At 52.1% G+C, this 19,294-nt stretch overlaps 1 protein-coding gene across 1 annotated transcript in view; it reads left to right on the top strand.

Annotated features, from left to right (window-relative positions):
- Nucleotides 1-922: 922 nt before the first annotated feature.
- Nucleotides 923-19,294, top strand: part of LOC146797381 (fibroleukin-like) — a 104,294-nt gene continuing 85,922 nt past the window's right edge. The window contains exon 1 of the mRNA XM_085624381.1: nucleotides 923-1,591. Within this exon, the coding sequence (XP_085480507.1) occupies nucleotides 1,066-1,591 (526 nt within the window). The 5' untranslated portion in view covers nucleotides 923-1,065. The remainder of the gene's footprint in view (nucleotides 1,592-19,294) is intronic.

Genomic DNA, 19,294 nt, shown 5'->3' with positions numbered 1-19,294 from the left:
CTTGGTGCAAGGCTCACCAGGCCCCCCTTCACCTTTCCTTTGTACATGGCTCGCCAGGCCACTCTTCACCCTTACCTTGGTGCATGACTCACCAGGCCCTCCTTCACCCTTCCCTTGGTGCATGGCTCACCAGGGCCCCTTCACCCTTCCCTTGGTGCAAGGCTCACCAGGCCCCCCTTCACCTTTCCTTTGTACATGACTCACCAGGCCCCACTTCACCCTTCCCTTGGTGCATGGCTCACCAGGCCCCTCGTCACCCTTACCTTGGTGCATGACTCACCAGGCCCTCCTTCACCCTTACCTTGGTGCATGACTCACCAGGGCCCCTTCACCCTTCCCTTGGTGCATGACTCACCAGGGCCCCTTCACCCTTCCCTTGGTGCAAGGCTCACCAGAGATCTCTCTCTTTCTCCCCTGGATGCATGGCTGGCTGACACGTGTTCTCCCCCTCCCTATCCTCAACTTTTCACTTTCCTGTGTTTCTGGTTCACTAGTGGCGCTCTCTCTCTCCCTTCCACCTCCATGCTTCCCTTTCCTGAGCGCAGGGCTCACCTGGGCTCTCTCCCTCCTTCTCTGTCCTCCACCCTTCACTTTACTGTGTACCAGGCTCACTGGAGGTCCCCCTCTCTCCTCTCTCCTCTTTCCCCTCCACCCCCACTCTTCCCTTTCTGGTGCCCGGCACACCTGACCTGAGCCTCTCGCCCCTCCAACTCCATCTCTATCCTTCCATTTCCTGGGACCGTGGCTCACCTGGGCTCTTTCCCTCCCTCCCTCTCTGCCCTCCACCCTTAGCTTTCCCATGCGCCTGGGCCCCCGGAGAGCTCCCTCTGCTCCAGCCCCACCCTCCCCTCCCTAGGTGCCTGCTTCGCCTCGGCTCTTCCCCTCTCCAGCCTCCTTTGAAGATCTTCCCGAGGACCTCTCAGCCTGTAAAAGGCTTGTGTACAGAGGGAGTGGGGTTTCCCAAGCCATAAAGTGCTCGGAGAGCGCGAGAGGGGGCAGAGTGTGCAGAGACAAGTGCCTGGTCGGTTTGATGTTGTGTCTCCGGGGAGGGGCAGTGAAGAGAGCATGGGGGGCAGACTGCTCTCCCGCCGGTGCCTGCTGCCCTGGCTGTCCCTACTGGTGCTGATGGGGCCGGACATGCTGGGCTGCGAGAACCCCGACTGCAGGGACCGGAGGGAGGACCCCTCCTGCGTGGACAGCCTGGTGGCCATGCCGCCCGAGGCTGGCTGTGAAGGGGCACTGGGCTGCAGGCTGCACTTCCTGGGCCCCGAGGAGCAGGCGGCGCCCGAGGAGGTGAGGGAGACCCCCCAGGAGCCGCAGCAGGAGTTCAAGCAGACCCTGAAGCAGGCCGGCGGAGATGGCAGTGCCAAGCAGCAGAGCACGCGCTCCAAGAACGTGGGCGACCGCCTGGCAGTGGCGGAGGCCGGCTTGCTAGCCGTGAGCGCCCGGCTGCAGAGGCTGCAAGACGAGAGTCGGCTGAACCTGAGCAGGATGGAGGAGCGGCTCAACTCCCTGGTGGTGCTGCTTCTGGGCATCCTGTCCGGGTGCGAGCTGCCCTGCAACGAGTCCGTGCTCCGGCTGTCGCTGCTGGGTGAGTGAGTGTGAGGGCATCGGCGCGGGCTGTCTCTGCTACGTCTGTGTGAGAGTGCAAGGGCCAGCCTCTACGGCTCTCTGCTAGGGGTGTGTATGTGAGTAAAAGGGGGAGCCTCCGCTCTTGTCTGCCAGGTGAGTGTGAGGGACATCATCATAGGCTGTCTCTGCTAGGTGTGTGTGTGTGTGAGGGGCAGCCTCCCCATCTGTCTCTGCTAGGTGTGTGTGTGAGGGGCAGCCTCTACAGCTGTCTCTAGTAGAGAGTGCAAGGGGCCAGCCTCTACAGCTGTCTTTGCTAGGTGAGTGTGAGTGCAAGGGGCCAGCCTCTACAGCTGTCTTTGCTAGGTGCGTGTGAGTGCAAGGGGCAGTCTATACAGCTGTCTTTGCTAGGTGAGTGTGAGTGCAAGGGGCAGTTTCTACAGCTGTCCCTGCTAGGTGAGTGGAAGGGGAGCTTCTACAGCTGTCTCTGCAAGGTGTGTATAAATCCGCTGGGGTATAATCTTAAGCTGTCTCTGACAGGTGAGTGTAATGGGCCTACCTCCCCACCTGTATCTGCTAGGTGTGTGTGAGTGTAAGGGGAAGCCTCGACAGCTGTTTCTGCTATGTGTGTGTGAGTGCAAGGGGCAGCCTCAACAGCTCTCTCTGCTAGGTGTGTGTGAGTGCAATTGGAAACCTCGACAGCTGTCCTTGCTAGGTGAGTGCAAAGGGCCAGCCTTTACAGCTGTCTCTGGTAGTGAGTGCCAGGGGCCAGCCTCTACAGCTGTCTCTGACAGTGAGTGCAAAGGGCCAGCCTTTACAGCTGTCTCTGGTAGTGAGTGCAAGGGGCCAGCCTCTACAGCTGTCTCTGGTAATGAGTGTGTGTGAGCGCAAAGTGAAGGCTCTACAACTGTCTATGCTAAGTGCTTGTGAGTATAATGGGGCAGCCTCCCACCATGTCTCTGCTAGGTGAGTGTGAGTCCGCGGGGGAATAATCTTAAACTGTCTCTGATAGGTGAGTGTAAAGGGGCCAGCCTCCCCACTTGTCTCTGCTAGGTGTGTGTGAGTGTAAGGGGAAGCCTCAGCAGCTGTCTCTGCTAGGTGTGTGTGAGTGCAAAGGGCAGCCTCAACAGCTGCCTGTCTCTGCCATGTGAGTGCAAGGGGCCAGCCTCAATAGCTGTCTCTGGTAATGAGTGTGTGTGAGCGCAAAGTGAAGGCTCTACAACTGTCTATGCTAAGTGCTTGTGAGTACAATGGGGCAGCCTCTCACCATGCCTCTGCTAGGTGAGTGTGAGTCCACGGGGGCATAATCTTAAACTGTCTCTGATAGGTGAGTGCAAGGGGCCAGCCTCCCCACGTGTCTCTGCTAGGTGTGTGTGAGTTTAAAGGGCAGCCACAACAGCTGCATGTCTCTGCCATGTGAGTGCAAAGGGCCAGCCTCAACAGCTGTCTCTGCCAGGTGAGTGCAAGGGGCAGCCTCAACAGCTGTCTCTGCCATGTTATTGCATGGGGCAGCCTCAACACCTGTCTCTGCTAGGTGTGTGTGAATGCAAAGGGCAGCCTCAACAGCTGTCTCCAGAGCCGGCTATAGGACAGTGCGACTGGTGCGGTCACGCTGGGCGCTGACCTGTGGAGGGGGCAGCCTTAACAGCTGTCTCTGCTGGGAGTGTGTGAGTGCAAAGGGAAGACTCAACAGCTGTCTCTGCCATGTGAGTGCAAGGGGCCATACTCTCAAGCAGCCACTCAAGAAGTCATAGTCAATTTTAATGTACGATAATTTAAAACCATTGCAAGCAAGCAAAGAAATTGAGAGTATTCAACATACAAAGTCTAAAACACATTATAAGAACAAACAGAGGTAAGTTTGGGACAGAAAAGATTCAGCTGAGCCATATTTTAAGAAGATAAAACAGGCAAAAGAGTAAAGTGAAGAACCACTCTTTTTTTCCCCGATCGATGCCGCACAAATTGGGGTGAAGAGTGGTTGTGAACGACGATGGCATAATGTAACAAGCATTGGCATAGCCAATAGGTCTCGCCTTTGGGACCTTATAAGTGTTTAGTTATCCAGCACAATATCCTTGGTGCAATAACATCAACTGTTGCATGGCTAAACACTTATAAGGTCCCAAAGGCGAGACCTATTGGCTATGCCAATGCTTGTTTTAAAGGCTTGTTATACAGTCTTTAGGTGGCACTGTAATATTTGAGTTCTGGTTAGGTGTTGATTTCTTCTTTTTCCTTCATAAATACTAAATTAAAATACAATGGACATGCTGTGACCTACCTCGTGCCTGCAGTCTGATTCATTTGCTGCCCACTCAAGTTCTATCTGCCACTTTTTTCTCAATTTATAGGGCCTGCACTGCACCACTTCATGCCGCCAGCCTTTGTTCTCTGCTTCGCCTGATCAACTTTTCCATCCTTTTTTTAAAAGTTCTTTGTTATATTCCAGATAGCTGCTTCTCATAGTTAACACTTACTGGAAAGGTCGCTTAATTTCCTTTCATTCGTTATATTGATTAAGACATACATAGCGTGCAAAGTCAGTAAAATGGACGATTCCCAAACACCTCTTTGGAAATTAATAAAACCCATTTTAAGCAAAACCTGACTTTAACGGGGTACCGCAGGGGCATGCTCGAGGCATTTGCGCCTTCATGTTTCGCATATCAAAACCAGACATATTGGCTTTGCCAATGTTTATTTGTGGTACGTGTAAGCACCATGCACCATATAAACACATAGGGTAGATCGTGAGCTTACCTATAGTGAAATGGTTAATTATCATTATAATAGTTGAAGCAGGCACTTTATTTGCTTCCTTAGTCCAGAGAGGGGGTTGGGCTAACAAGAGGCAAGGTTTGGGGAGATAAGACCTCAGGGATGCCTGCAGGAACTAAAGGCTCTATCAGTACATCTGCATTCTTCTACCCGTCGACGGCCTGACCGTAAAAAGATATTTCGCATGCATTTGCAAAGGGGAAGGGGTCCGCTGGTAATTGTGAGTGTTTTGCGACTGCAATTGCGGTCGCAAAACATTAGTACATTGTTTTGAGACTCGCTATTTGGAAGGGAACGCCCCTTCCAAATAGCGAGTCTCAAAACCTATTTAGCGAGTCACAAAAATTGCGACTCGCTAAATAGGCTATGTACATGGACCAATATGTTTTTGCATCCGCAAACGGGTTCGCAAACTTGTTTGCGTATGCAAAAACACGTCGTACATCATCTGGCCCATAGTGCTCTCAGTACACGTTTAGGGCTAAATCCTGATCCCTGTTTTACCAGGAGATTTTACAATGATTGGAATTTCGAGTTGTGTGATAGTTACCACACCCTCACAGTTTTCCCCTGATAGATTCCGGCAGGTCAGACCTGCTGAAATTTCTCTGGGTTGGTGGGTGGAGTCTTGAAAAAGACAAAACGTGTGGATTTGGGTGCTTCATTGAAAAACGGTCTGCATGTTATGCCTCATTTTCATATTATCAGGTCGGAATAGATAGTGTCTTCCTCACCTGGAAAATACTTTATCCCGTGGTAATAGTATTTACCTGGCGTGGTTAATATCTCACCCTATTCCGCACAACTTCCGGGGACCATAATTAGCACGTGAGGCCTAGCTCTGAGGGAGCTGTGTGTGTTCTACTGTCTGAAGACCTGTGTCCTGAAGCAGAACTGTGCTGTCTCAGGAGCCTCTTAAAGATTTGAATATCCTACGGGTGAGCTTGTTCCGAGGCGCCCATTTCTACTGCACTCCTGAGTCACTTTTAGACCCAGAGGGGGAGCTTTGTTCTGAAAGCAAATAAGTCAACAGCGGACGACATTTATGCTGTTTAGGTTGTGAAACCTCTGACATCTCTACTGCCCCATAGACATACTGTGAGATGCGTATATTGTGACAGCTCCTGCTTAGACGATCAATTTTTTAAGAATGTAACTTTTTCTTAAATAAAGTCAAGGTACCTTGAGACGTAATAATACCTCCTTCAAGCGTTCTTGGTCGTGTCGTCATTTTAAAGCACTTTTCCCCACTGCCAGCCACTGGTTTCCAGATCCTGAAAATAAATCTGCACACATAACCAAGGCGACTGTGTAGGCGGGCAACTGCCTGAAAGGGATATTTTGCTTGAATTGTCAGGAATGTTTCGCCCTGAAGGTCACAGGTCACAACCTTGGAAGAGCAGGTTTATTGGTGGTTTCTTTTTTTGATGTCGAGTTGGGCACCGCCTCCATTGCTCTCTCCCCGTGTGCCGTTGAACCCTCCCCTCCATAGTATTTATGGCCCAAAAATCATAGGCTTGTAATTGGAAAGGAAATTGTGCCCCTGGCTTTCACAACAGAATCATTTACAGGTGCCTAATGATTGCCGTTCAGTCTCACACAAAGGCACGACATTCTCTGGAGGGAAGACAAAGGCGTGCGCACTCCTAGTAGAATGTAAAATGTGCAACAGCCTCAGTGAAACAAACATACACATAGAAGCGCAGAAGGTAGGTGGTTCCAACAACCGAACGGTTTTCTGCAAGTAAATCGGCATTTTCAGTACAGAGAGGCACTCCAAGGTGAGCGGGCCGCCGGATAGTGCAAGACGCGCAGCGTTTACCTTGCCACTTGTGCACGTTTGGCATTTCCCTTGCGGGAGCGAGCAGCAGAGCAATCTGTTTTGAAAGCGCGATCAAGATAATTAAAACCAGATGGCGACGCTGCTCGCCCCCGCAAGGGAAACGCCAAATATGCACGAGTGGCAATGCAAACCAATGGAAAACATGCATACGTTTAGGCAAAAGTCCTGAGCGTTGGCTAAAGGTCCCCCTATGCCGTGCTTGCGCGCTACGTAGGCGAGACCTAAAAACACTAGGCAGCACCCAGTGCCAAGCAATTGGAGCAGCAGACTTGGTCGTTTAAGACAATGTTCAAAAACGCAATAATGGCAGTGGGAAACCAGGTTTTAAGCAGCATGAGTAGTCACTAAAGTGCAAAATGTGCTGGAAGCATGACTAAACCCAGCCCGTTTACAACGAACTGTGTTGACAGGGATGTCATTAATCTTAAAGCTGTAGCGTAAAGGCCGTAACATTTGTGAGGGGCTCAGCCCGGCCCGATATTGCACATGCAATGATAAATACCACAAATGTTAAATAAAAGAATAAAAAAAAATAACGAGTGCATGGCAGAAAACAAACAGGAAAGTAAAATGACAGCATTTGGCAGCATGTTACCACAGCAATGGGAGAACTGACATTGTCCAGTTTGGTCTCAACCATCCGGAGAAACTTGATAGTTTTGAAATTTAGTAATGAGTTAAAAGGAGTCAAGCAAGCAATAACTGCCCGCCCGCAGGTGCGGACTCCGAGTCGGATGAAGTCGGGACAGAGAAGGATTCTCCAACGCTGCAACAATGAAGGGCAGATACAAAGGATGTCGATTAGAGTTTCTTTTCCTTGGCCACAAAGATGGCAGTCTCTGCCAGGTGAGTGCGAGAGGCAGCCTCTACAGCTGTCTCTGCCAGGTGTGTGTGAGGGGCAGCCAATCAAGCCATCTGCCAAGTGAGAGCAAGGGGGCAGTCTCTCAGACTGCCTCTACCAGGTAGTGCGAGGGACTCAACAAATCCTGAGGATACTGTAGACTTCCCATTCCACCCATAGGTGCGAGTCTGTGTTGAAGGTGAGTGCAGAAGGCTCAACCACCCACCCTGCATCATTCCAGGGTTGAAGCTGTCTCTGTTGTGTGAGAGCATGGTGCCAACCACCCATCCTGCATCATTTCAGGGGCTCAACTGTCTGCCGTGTGAGCGCATGATGCCAACCATCCTCCCTGCATCATTCCAGGGTCTAAGGCTGTCTCTGCTTTGAGAGCATAGTGCCCACCATCCACCCTGCATCATTCTAGGGGCTTAAGCTGCCTGCTGTGTGAGAGCATGCTGCAAACCACCCCTCCTGCATCATATAAGGGCTAAGTTGAGTCTGCCTTGTGAGAGCATTGTGCCAACCACCCATCTTGCATCATTTCAGGGGCTCACGCTGCCTCTGCTGTGTGAGGGCATGGTGCCAACCATCCACCCTGCATCATTCTAGGGGCTCAAGCTGTCTGCTGTGTGAGAGCATTGTGCCAACCACCCATCCTGCATCATTTCAAGGGCTCAAGCTGAGTCTGCCGTGTGAGAGCATGGTGCTAACCACCCACCCTGCCTCATTCCACGGGTTCAAGCTGTCTCTGGCATGTGAGAGCATTCTGCCAACCACCCACCCTGCATCATTTCATGGGCTTTAGATGTCTCTGTTGTGTGAGAGCATGGTGCCACCCACCCAACCTGCTTCATTCCAGGGGCTCAGGCTGTCTTCTGTGTGAGAGCATGGTGCCAACCACCCACCCTGCATCATTCCAGGGGCTCAAGCTGTTTCTGCTGTGAGAGCATGGTGCCAACCATCCACCCTGCATCATTCTAGGGGCTCAAGCTGTCTGCTGTGTGAGAGCATGGTGCCAACCACCTGTCCTGCATCATTTCAAAGGCTCACGCTGCCTCTGCTGTGTGAGAGCATGGTGCCAACCATCCACCCTGCATCATTCTAGGGGCTCAGGCTGTCTGCTGTGTGAGAGCTCGGTGCCAACCACCCACCTTGCATCATTTCAGGGGCTCACGCTGTCTTTGCTGTGTGAGAGCATGGTGACAACGATCCACCCTGCATCATTCCATGGGATCAAGTTGTCTCTGGCATGTGAGAGCATGGTGCCAACCACCCACCATGCATCATTCCACGGGTTCAAGCTGTCCCTGGCATGTGAGAGCATTGTGCCAACCACCCACCCTGCATCATTCCACAGGTTCAACCTGTCTCTGGCATGGGAGAGCATTGTGCCAACCACCCACCCTGCATCATTTCATGGGCTTGAGATGTCTCTGTTGTGTGAGAGCATGGTGCCACCCACCCATCTTGCATCATTCCATATGCTCGAGCTGTCTCTGCCGTGTGAGAGCATGATGCCAACCACCCACTCTGCATCATTCCAGGGGCTCGAGCTGTCTCTGCTGTGCGAGAATATGGTGCCAACCCACCACCTTGCATTATTCCAGGGGCTGAAGCTGTCTGCTGTGTGAGAGCATGGTGCCAACCACCCACCCTGCATCATTCCACGGGCTCAAGCTATCTGCTTTGTGGGAGCATGGTGCCAACCACCCACCCTACATCATTCCAGGGGCTCAAGCTGCCTCTGGCGTGTAAGAGCATGGTACCAAGCACCCATCTTGCATCATTCCATGTGCTCAAGCCGTCTCTGCTGCTGTGAGAGCATGGTGCCAACCACCCACCCTGCATCATTCCAGGGTCTCAGGCTGTTTGCTTTGAGAGCATGGTGCCAGCCATCCACCCTGCATCATTCTAGGGGCTCAAGCTGTCTCTGCTGTGTGAGAGCTTGGTGCCAACCCACCACCTTGCATCATTCCAGGGGCTGAAGCTGTCTGCTGTGTGAGAGAATGGTGCCAACCACTCATCCTGCATCATCCCAGGGGCTGAAGCTGTCTGCTGTGTGGGAGCATGGTACCCACCACCCATCCTGCATCATTTCAAGGGCTCAAGCTGAGTCTGCCGTGTGAGAGCATGGTGCCAGCCACCCATTCTGCATCATTCTACGGGTTCAACCTGTCTCTGGCATGTGAGAGCATTGTGCCAACCACCCACCCTGCATCATTTCATGGGCTTGAGATGTCTCTGTTGTGTGAGAGCATGTTGCCACCCACCCATCTTACATCATTCCATATGCTCGAGCTGTCACTGCCATGTGAGAGCATGGTGGCAACCACCCACCCTGCATCATTCCAGGGGCTCAAGCTGTCTCTGCTGTGTGAGAGCATGGTTCCAATCCCCCACCTTGCATCATTCCAGGGGTTGAAGCTGTCTGCTGTGTGAGAGCATGGTGCCAGCCACCCACCCTGCATCATTCTAGGGGCTCAAGCTGTCTCTGCTGTGAGAGCATGGTGCCAACCACCCACCCTGTATTATTCTAGGGTCTCAGGCTGTCTCTGCTTTGAGAGCATGGTGCCAACCACCCACCCTGCATCATTCCAGGGTCTCAGGCTGTCTGCTTTGAGAGCATGGTGCCAGCCATCCACCGTGCATAATTCTAGGGGCTCAAACTATCTGCTTTGTGGGAGCATGGTGTCAACCACCCACCCTGCATCATTCCAGGGGCTCAAGCTGCCTCTGGCGTGTAAGAGCATGGTACCAACCACCCATCTTGCATCATTCCATGTGCTCAAGCCGTCTCTGCTGTGTGAGAGCATGGTGCCAACCACCCACCCTGCATCATTCCAGAGTCTCAGGCTGTCTGCTTTGAGAGCATGGTGCCAGCCATCCACCCTGCATCATTAGAGGGGCTCAAGCTGTCTGCTGTGTGAGAGCATGGTGCCAACCACCCATCCTGCATCATTTCAGGGGCTCACGCTGTCTCTGCTGTGTGAGAACATGGTGCCAACCACCCACCCTGCATCATTGCACGGGTTCAAGCTGTCTCTGGCATGTGAGAGCATTGTGCCAACCACCCACCCTGCATCATTCCACAGGTTCAACATGTCTCTGGCATTTGAGAGCTTTGTGCCAACCACCCACCCTGCATCATTTCATGGGCTTGAGATGTCTCTGTTATGTGAGAGCATGGTGCCACCCACCCATCTTGCATCATTCCAGGGGCTCAAGCTGTCTCTGCTGTGTGAGAGCTTGGTGCAAACCCACCACCTTGCATCATTCCAGGGGCTGAAGCTGTCTGCTGTGTGAGAGAATGGTGCCAACCACTCATCCTGCATCCTTTCAGGGACAGAAGCTGTCTGCTGAGTGGGAGCATGGTACCCACCACCCATCCTGCATCATTTCAAGGGCTCAAGCTGAGTCTGCCGTGTGAGAGCATGGTGCCAACCACCCATCCTGCATCATTCCACGGGTTCAACCTGTCTCTGGCATGTGAGAGCATTGTGCCAACCACCCACCCTGCATCATTTCATGGGATTGAGATGTCTCTGTTGTGTGAGAGCATGTTGCCACCCACCCATCTTACATCATTCCATATGCTCGAGCTGCCAACCACCCACCCTGCATCATTCCAGGGGCTCAAGCTGTTTCTGTTGTGTGAGAGCATGGTTCCAACTCCCCACCTTGCATCATTCCAGGGGCTGAAGCTGTCTGCTGTGTGAAAGCATGGTGCCAACCACCCACCCTGCATCATTCCAGGGGCTCAAGCTGAGTCTGCCGTGTGAGAGCATGGTGCCAACCACCCACCCAGCATCATTTCATGGGCTCACACTGTCTCTGCAGTGTGAGAGCATGGTGTCAACCACCCACCTTGCATCATTCCAGGGGCTCAGGCCGTCTGCTGTGTGAGAGCATGGTGCCAACCACCCACCCTGCATCATTCCAGGGGCTCAAGCTGTCTCTGCTGTGTGAGAGCATGGTGCCAACCACCCACCCTGCATCATTCCAGGGGCTCAAGCTGAGTTTGCAGTGTGAGAGCATGGTGCCAACCACCCATCCAGCATCATTTCATGGGCTCACACTGTCTCTGCTGTGTGAGAGCATGGTGTCAACCACCCACCCTGCATCATTCCAGGGGCTCAGGCTGTCTCTGCTGTGTGAGAGCATTGTGCCAACCACCCACCCTGCATCATTCCAGGGGCTCAAGCTGTCTGCTGTGTGAGAGCATGGTTCCAACCACCCACCCTGCATCATTCCAGGGGCTCAAGCTGAGTCTGCCATGTGAGAGCATGGTGTCACCCCTCCACCCTGCATCATTCCATAGGCTCAAGCCGTCTGGCATGTGAAAGCATGATGCCAATCAATCACCCTGGATCATTCCAGGAACTCAAGCTGTCTCTGCTGTGTGAGAGCATTGTGCCAACCATCCACCCTGCATCATTCCACGGGCTCAAGCTGTCTGTGCTGTGTGAGAGCATGGTGCCAACCACCCACCCTACATCATTCCAGGGGCTCAAGCTGTTTCTGTTGTGAGAGTATGGTACCAACCACCCAACCTGCTTCATTCCAGGGGCTCAGGCTGTCTCTGCTTTAAGAGCACGATGCCAACCATCTACCCTGCATCATTCCAGGGTCCCAAGCGGTCTCTACTTTGAGAGCATGGTGCCAACCATCCACCCTGCATCATTCCACGGGATCAAGCTGTCTCTGGCATGTGAGAGCATGGTGCCAACCACCCACCCTGCATCATTCCAGGGGTTCAAGCTGTCTCTGCTGTGTGAGAGCATGGTGCCAACCACCCACCCTGCATGATTCCAGGGGCTCAAGCTGAGTCTGCCGTGCAGAGAGTGGACCACTTGTCCTGTGTAGCCAGGGTCTTATCTCAGTTAGTTCCTTCATAAAAGAACCCTCATAACTATACACAGGTATCAGAGGCGGCATGAACTGGGTTACCGCTTATGTGTATTAGTGCAGCATCATCATTGGGTCTTTTTTGAATGTACGCTGCCCTCCACCCGGAGGAAGACCTTCTGGTTCAACAGTAGTATCCAGACATGAAAAACAAAAAATGTGAAAGGGTTCGTATCTAGTGAGCTAAAATCTATTGGTCATTGTTTCCATAGTGACTTTATTACCTGCATTATTGCAGGTGCTCACGCTGTCTCTGCTGTGTGAGAGCATGGTGCCAACCATCCACCCTGCATCATTCCACAGGCTCAAACTGTCTCTGACATGTGAGAGCATGGTGCCAACCACCCAACCTTCTTCATTCCAGGTGCACAGGCTGTTTCTGCTGTGTGAGAGCATGGTGCCAACCACACACCCTGGATCATTCTAGGGGCTCAAGCTGTCTGCTGTGTGAGAGCACGGTGCCAACCACCCATCTTGCATCATTTCAGGGGCTCACACTGGCTCTGCTGTGTGAGAGCATGGTGCCAACCATCCACCCTGCATCATTCCACAGGATCAAGCTGTCTCTGGCATGTGAGAGCATGGTGCCAACCACCCACCCTGCATCATTCCAGGGGTTCAAGCTGTCTCTGCTGTGTGAGAGCATGGTGCCAACCACTCACCCTGCATCATTCCAGGGGCTCAAGCTGAGTCTGCTGTGTGAGAGCATGGTGCCAACCACCCACCCTGCATCATTCCAGTGGCTCAAGCTGTCTGGCATGTGAGTGCATGGTGCCAACCAACCACCCTGCATTATTTCAGGGGCTCACGCTGTCTCTGCTGTGTGAGAGCATGGTGCCAACCATCCACCCTGCATCATTCCACAGGCTCAGGCTGTCTCTGACATGTGAGAGCATGGTGCCAGCCACCCAACCTTCTTCATTCCAGGTGCTCAGGCTGTTTCTGCTGTGTGAGAGCATGGTGCCAACCACACACCCTGGATCATTCTAGGGGCTCAAGCTGTCTGCTGTGTGAGAGCACGGTGCCAACCACCCATCTTGCATCATTTCAGGGGCTCACACTGGCTCTGCTGTGTGAGAGCATGGTGCCAACCATCCACCCTGCATCATTCCACAGGATCAAGCTGTCTCTGGCATGTGAGAGCATGGTGCCAACCACCCACCCTGCATCATTCCAGGGGTTCAAGCTGTCTCTGCTGTGTGAGAGCATGGTGCCAACCACTCACCCTGCATCATTCCAGGGGCTCAAGCTGAGTCTGCTGTGTGAGAGCATGGTGCCAACCACCCACCCTGCATCATTCCAGTGGCTCAAGCTGTCTGGCATGTGAGTGCATGGTGCCAACCAACCACCCTGCATTATTTCAGGGGCTCACGCTGTCTCTGCTGTGTGAGAGCATGGTGCCAACCATCCACCCTGCATCATTCCACAGGCTCAGGCTGTCTCTGACATGTGAGAGCATGGTGCCAGCCACCCAACCTTCTTCATTCCAGGTGCTCAGGCTGTTTCTGCTGTGTAAGAGCATGGTGCCAACCACCCACCCTGGATCATTCTAGGGGCTCAAGCTGTCTGCCGTGTGAGAGCACGGTGCAAACCACCCTTCTTGCATCATTTCAGGGGCTCACGCTGGCTCTGCTGTGTGAGAGCACGGTGCCAACCATCCACCCTGCATCATTCCACGGGATCAAGCTGTCGCTGGCATGTGAGAGCATGGTGCCAACCACCCACCCTACATCATTCCACAGGGTTCAAGCTGTCTCTGGCATGTGAGAGCATTGTGCCAACCACCTACCCTGCATTATTTCATGAGCTTGAGATGTCTCTGTTGAGTGAGAGCATAGTGCCACCCACCCATCTTGCATAAATCCATATGCTCGAGCTGCCTCTGCCGTATGAGAGCATGGTGCCAACCACCCACCCAGCATCATTCCAGGGGCTCAAGCTGTCTCTGCTGTGTGAGTGCATGGTGCCAACCCTCCACCTTGCATTATTCCAGGGGCTGAAGCTGTCTGCTGTGTGAGAGCGTGGTGCCAACCACCCACCCTGCATCATTCCACGGGCACAAGCTGTCTGCTTTGTGGGAGCATTGTGCCAACCACCCACCCTGCATCATTCCAGGGGCTCAAGCTGTCTCTGGCGTGTGAGAGCATGGTACTAACTACCCATCTTGCATCATTCCATGCGCTCAAGCCGTCTCTGCTGTGTGAGATCATAGCGCAACCACCCACCCTGCATCATTCCAGGGGCTCAAACACCCACCTTGCCTCTTTCCATGGGCTCAGCGTGTCTCTGCCATGCGAGAGCATGGTGCCAACCACCCACCCTGCATCATTCCAGGGGCTCAACCACCCACCCTGCCTCCTTCCATGGATTCAACATGTCTCTGCCGTGTGAGAGCATGGTGCCAACCACCCTCCCTGCATCATTCCAGGGGCTCAACCACCCACCCTGCCTCATTCCATGGGCTCAACGTGTCTCTGCCGTGTGAGAGCATGGTGCCAACCACCCACCCTGCATCATTCCAGGGACTCGAGCTGCCTCAGCTTTGGGAGCATGTTGACCCACACACCCTGCATCATTCCATGGCCCCAACCACCCACCCTGCATTATCCATTGCCCCAACCATCCATCCTGCATCTCTATGGTCTCAACCACCCACCCTGCATCATCCATGGCCCAACCACCCTGCATCATTCCTTATGCTCGGGCTGTCTCTGCTTGTACATGGGTCACAAACACCCACCCTGAATCACTTCTGGTGCTCAAACTGCCTCTAAGGGAGTGCTTTGGCCCCGATAACCGCCTTGCATCACTCGCACTTCCGCCTAATATGTTCTCAAGGTGTCTGTGCTAGGTGCGTGCAAGGCTCCCAGCCGTCAGTTCTCATAGAAGGCTCTGCCTCTTCTCCTGGTGGAAAGTGACGACCTGACACACTGACAGACTGACTGGCGCCTGTTTACCCCCGGAGTATCCACTTGCACTCGAAATCCCCTGCCTCGGAGTTAGTGTAACCTCTGCTTGTCCAGTAATCGTATTCGCGTCATCAGCTGCCCCCTCCCGCACCCTCACCCCTCCACACTCGCTTCTCCCCTTGACTCTCCCATCCGAGACCCCCTGTGTGGAGCTCTTCTGTACCCCACTTCTGCACACCTCTCTTTGTTGCTTTGTACCTACCTCGGATATAACGCAGTCCCTTGCAGCGCCTGCGGGGCATGGCGCACCCACTGTACAGTGCCCCCCCCCTTCCTATCACCTATGGGTCTTTCTGAGTCTTGGTCCCCCCACCACATTCTGCAGGGGCGTAGGCATTATTTTATGTTGTGCCATCGATAGCTTGGTTTGTGCTAAGTCCCCCTGGCAGTCTTTGATCCGGATGCAATGCCCATGAAAACAGGGCCATGCCTAGAGCAGCACCGTCCTCCCGCGTGCACAGCTCGCTGAGGTGCTGAGCCCAGGCAGGCCGAGCGAGGGGGCACCAGACCAGTAAGCAGCTGCCCAGCCCTGGCTCCCTCTGTGGCACTCATGGCACCCTGCGTTGGTACTGCCCTTGCAAACACTTGCTGCGCCCCCTCGCCGTGCCGCAGGTGCTTTACCTGTTCAAGGCATGGTGCACGGGACGCACGTGCTGCGCCTGTTCAAGGCACAGTGCACGGGACGCACGCGCTGCACCTGTTCAAGGCACGGTGCACGGGACATGCACGGGACGCACACGCTGCACCTGTTCAAGGCACGGTGCACGGGACGCACGTGCTGCACCTGTTCAAGGCACGGTGCACGGGACGCACGCGCTGCACCTGTTCAAGGCACGGTGCACGGGACGCACGTGCTGCGCCTGTTCAAGGCACAGTGCACGACACACACGTGCTGCAAACGTGGCATGGGGAGTAGGTCAAAGAGTAAGCTGTGCTCAGGAACAGGGACCCGTTATGTCGATGTTTTTTAGGTCGAGCATGGGCAGTGCATTCGCTGTATTCAGGGATGGACTTGAAGCTGCGCCAATTTTCCACCCATCTTTTCAATTGTCTCCTGTTACTGTAGTTTCTAAATGGCTGCTTTTGATTCATGAATAGGCTTGTTAGTCCCCCCTTAGTACCGCCTTGTCTGTATTTGTAACCTCCCATGAGGACTGGACTTTTTACTTGTATTGTTACACGGTCTGTTACAGTCTGTGAGCACTATTTTCCTTAATTTAACGATTTTACCCTATTGCAGGCACGAAGTGCTTTCCTGCAGGGGTGCCGGATTTGCCTCCGGGCTCCGCGCGACGGTTTTAGCATGGCGCCCGCTTTAAATTTTTTATTACCAATAGGGCCAACTTGACAAACAAATGCTTTTTTTTGGTAAAAGGGCCCAAAACCGCGCTTTCACTTTAAGGGCGGCCGTGCACCTTTATTTAGATGAGCCACGTCTAAAGAAAGGGGCATGGCCGCCATTACAGTGAAGGTGCGGTATGGGGTGCTTTTACAAAAAAAATACATTTGTCAACTTGACAAACAAATGCTTTTTTTGGTAAAAGATCCCCATACCGCGCTTTCACGTTAGTGGCAGCTGCGCACCTTTCTTTAGTCAAGTTGCGTTTTAAGAAAGGTGCTTGGCTGCCATTAATGTGAAAGCGCGGCATGCTGCAGTTTTACAACAAAAAAAAGCATTTGTTTGTCAAGTTGGCCCTATTGGTAATAAACATGTAAATGCACTGTCAGACCTGATGTCAGCAGTGGCGGCTCCTCAACTATGGTGGAGGAGTGTCGCCCACCCTGCTGAGAGCCACCTGAGGGAAATGGCAAAAATGAAATGATAATAAATTGGTTTTATTATCATTTTATTTTTCCCTTTTCCCTCTAGAGCTAGCCAAGTCTGGGCGGGGCTTGGATGTTATCACAGTCAGCAGGGAGAGGAGGTGTGCTCACGGTAAGTATGCATGACGGTTTGGCTGGCTGTCCCAGGATGGCCAAACTGTCATGAGCGCTTATAGGTGTCTTCAACGCAGCTGTGTTGCACAGCTGGGTTGGAGAAACAGCACAGACTCCCAGACACTGTCTCAGCAACAAACCAAGCTGCTCAGGCCAATCCTGGGACTGCTCTCATGCCATTGAGAGCAGCACCGGGATTGGGTGGGGAGCCTGTGCTGGTGTCCCTGGGACTGCTGGGACACCTTCAGGAGAGAAAAGGAGCACAGAGGTGGCTGGCAGCAACGGAACAATATGTTTTTTAAAAAACTATAATTATTTCCCTAATCCCTCATCCCGCCCCTGCTCTCCCATCCCCCCACTTGAGATTTTCGGCAGCCGCCACTGGATGTCAGTCCTGTCACCCTCCACAGGTTACACGGAGGAGGCAAATGCCAAAGTGAGTGAGTGTTGGTGGGTGGAATAAAGACAACAGCCTCCTACTCAGCTTCCGGTTGTAAGCCACTGTGCATGTGTGTGATTGGTCTTGCAATAAAATATAGTGCATGCCTTATAATAATCCACATTTGTAAAGCGCGAACACTCACCCGTAAGGGTCTCTAGACACTGGTGGCCGTCGGGAAGATTAAGCAAGCTATTGCCCAGAGTCACATGGTGCTGGGCTAATCTGCTGCCGGCACCGGGGATCGAACCGGGATCCCCAGATTCCGGAGTCAGTCGCCCTGGCTGCGGCGCCACACCTCTTCCACCATCCCTTCTAGTAATATACATCCCTAGGGCCTTATATATACATCAGCAGCCAGGTAATGTATCAGCTTTAGACTGTTACTAGGAAAGTATTTCACTCGGACAGGTACTTTCCTGCTCTTTGAAAACAATGCTTTGACCCATTGAGAAAGAGGGGAGTGTGTGTTTATGTGCGTGTAAGAGCACGTGTGTGTGTGCGTGTGCATGCGTGTCTGTGTGTGTGTTTTTGTCTATGTGTGTGTCGGGGGGTCATATTTCAAGGACTAAGCATTCTGACTGAAGGAGGGTGGTTCATTTTGGTATCAGCATCATCTAATAATGTTCTTCGCGATTGTTGTTATCTATTAAAATGCAGCAGTGGCTGGTAACATTATCTCTGGTTATTATTGTTGTTGTCATTATTATTACATGGTTACCATTACTACTAACCTTTTATGGATTGTTAATCTGAAAAAAACAATTACTACTACACTACTAGGTCTAGTTTTAACAAAAAGAATAATTTCTGACAGTAAAACTGATATGTAGTAATGTTCACGTTATTATTTCTGTTACTAGTAGAATTAGTATCACATGTAGCACTAGAGTTCCTGTCCATGGGAGTAGTGTCAATAGCAATGGTAGTGATAGTAATGTTATTGTTAGCTCTCCAGATAATGGAACGAATAGTACTAAAAGTACTAGTGACCGTAGTACGAAGAACATGCGCAGTGATAACTTGCTTGAATGTAGCGGCTCATCCAACGCGTCCGCTCTTTTCAAGTTCTTCTTTTTCTTCTTCCTCTTCTTTGTTCTTGTCATTGTTGCTGTTATTGGTATTATTATTAGTTGTAATAATGGTATTTTTAGTGGTACTAGTCATAGTATCAGTAACACCATACTCGCCTAAGAACCCATTACCAGTAATTGGCTGAACAGTAAAGTTGTGAACCTCACAGCACCAGCTGCATGCACATCACCCACGCGAATGCCATTTACACCAGTTGCATGCACATCACCCACGCAAACGCCATTTACACCATCGGCATGCACATCACCCATGCAAAACGCCATTTACATCAGCTGCATGCACATCACCCACGCAAACGCCATTTACACCATCGGCATGCACATCACCCATGCAAAACGCCATTTACATCAGCTGCATGCACATCACCCACGCAAATGCCATTTACACCAGTTGTATTTACATCAACCACGTATGTGCTACTTACACCAGCTGCGCGTACATCAACCACATAAGCGCTATTTACATCAGCTGCATGTACATCAACCACGCAAACACCATTTAAACCAACTGCATGTACATCAACCACACAAACGCCATTTACACCAGTTGTATTTACATCAACCACGTATGTACTATTTACACCAGCTGTGCGTACATTAACCACATAAGCGCTATTTTCATCAGCTGCATGCACATCACCCACGCAAACGCCATTTAGACCAGTTTTATTTGCATCAACCACGTATGTGCTATTTACACCAGCTGCGCGTACATCAACCACATAAGCACTATTTACATCAGCTGCATGTACATCAACCATGCAAACACCATTTACACCAACTGCATGTACATCAACCACACAAATGCCATTTACACCGGCTGTATGTACATTAACACACAAACGCCATTTACACCAGCTGCATGTACATCAACCATGCAAACATCATTTACACCAGCTGTATGTACATCAACAC

Source organism: Triturus cristatus, chromosome 9, assembly GCF_964204655.1.
Source record: "Triturus cristatus chromosome 9, aTriCri1.1, whole genome shotgun sequence".
NCBI classification, from domain to species: Eukaryota; Metazoa; Chordata; class Amphibia; order Caudata; family Salamandridae; genus Triturus; species Triturus cristatus.
Note: the sequence above shows the minus strand (reverse complement) of the source record. Positions and strands in the feature narration are given on the sequence as shown.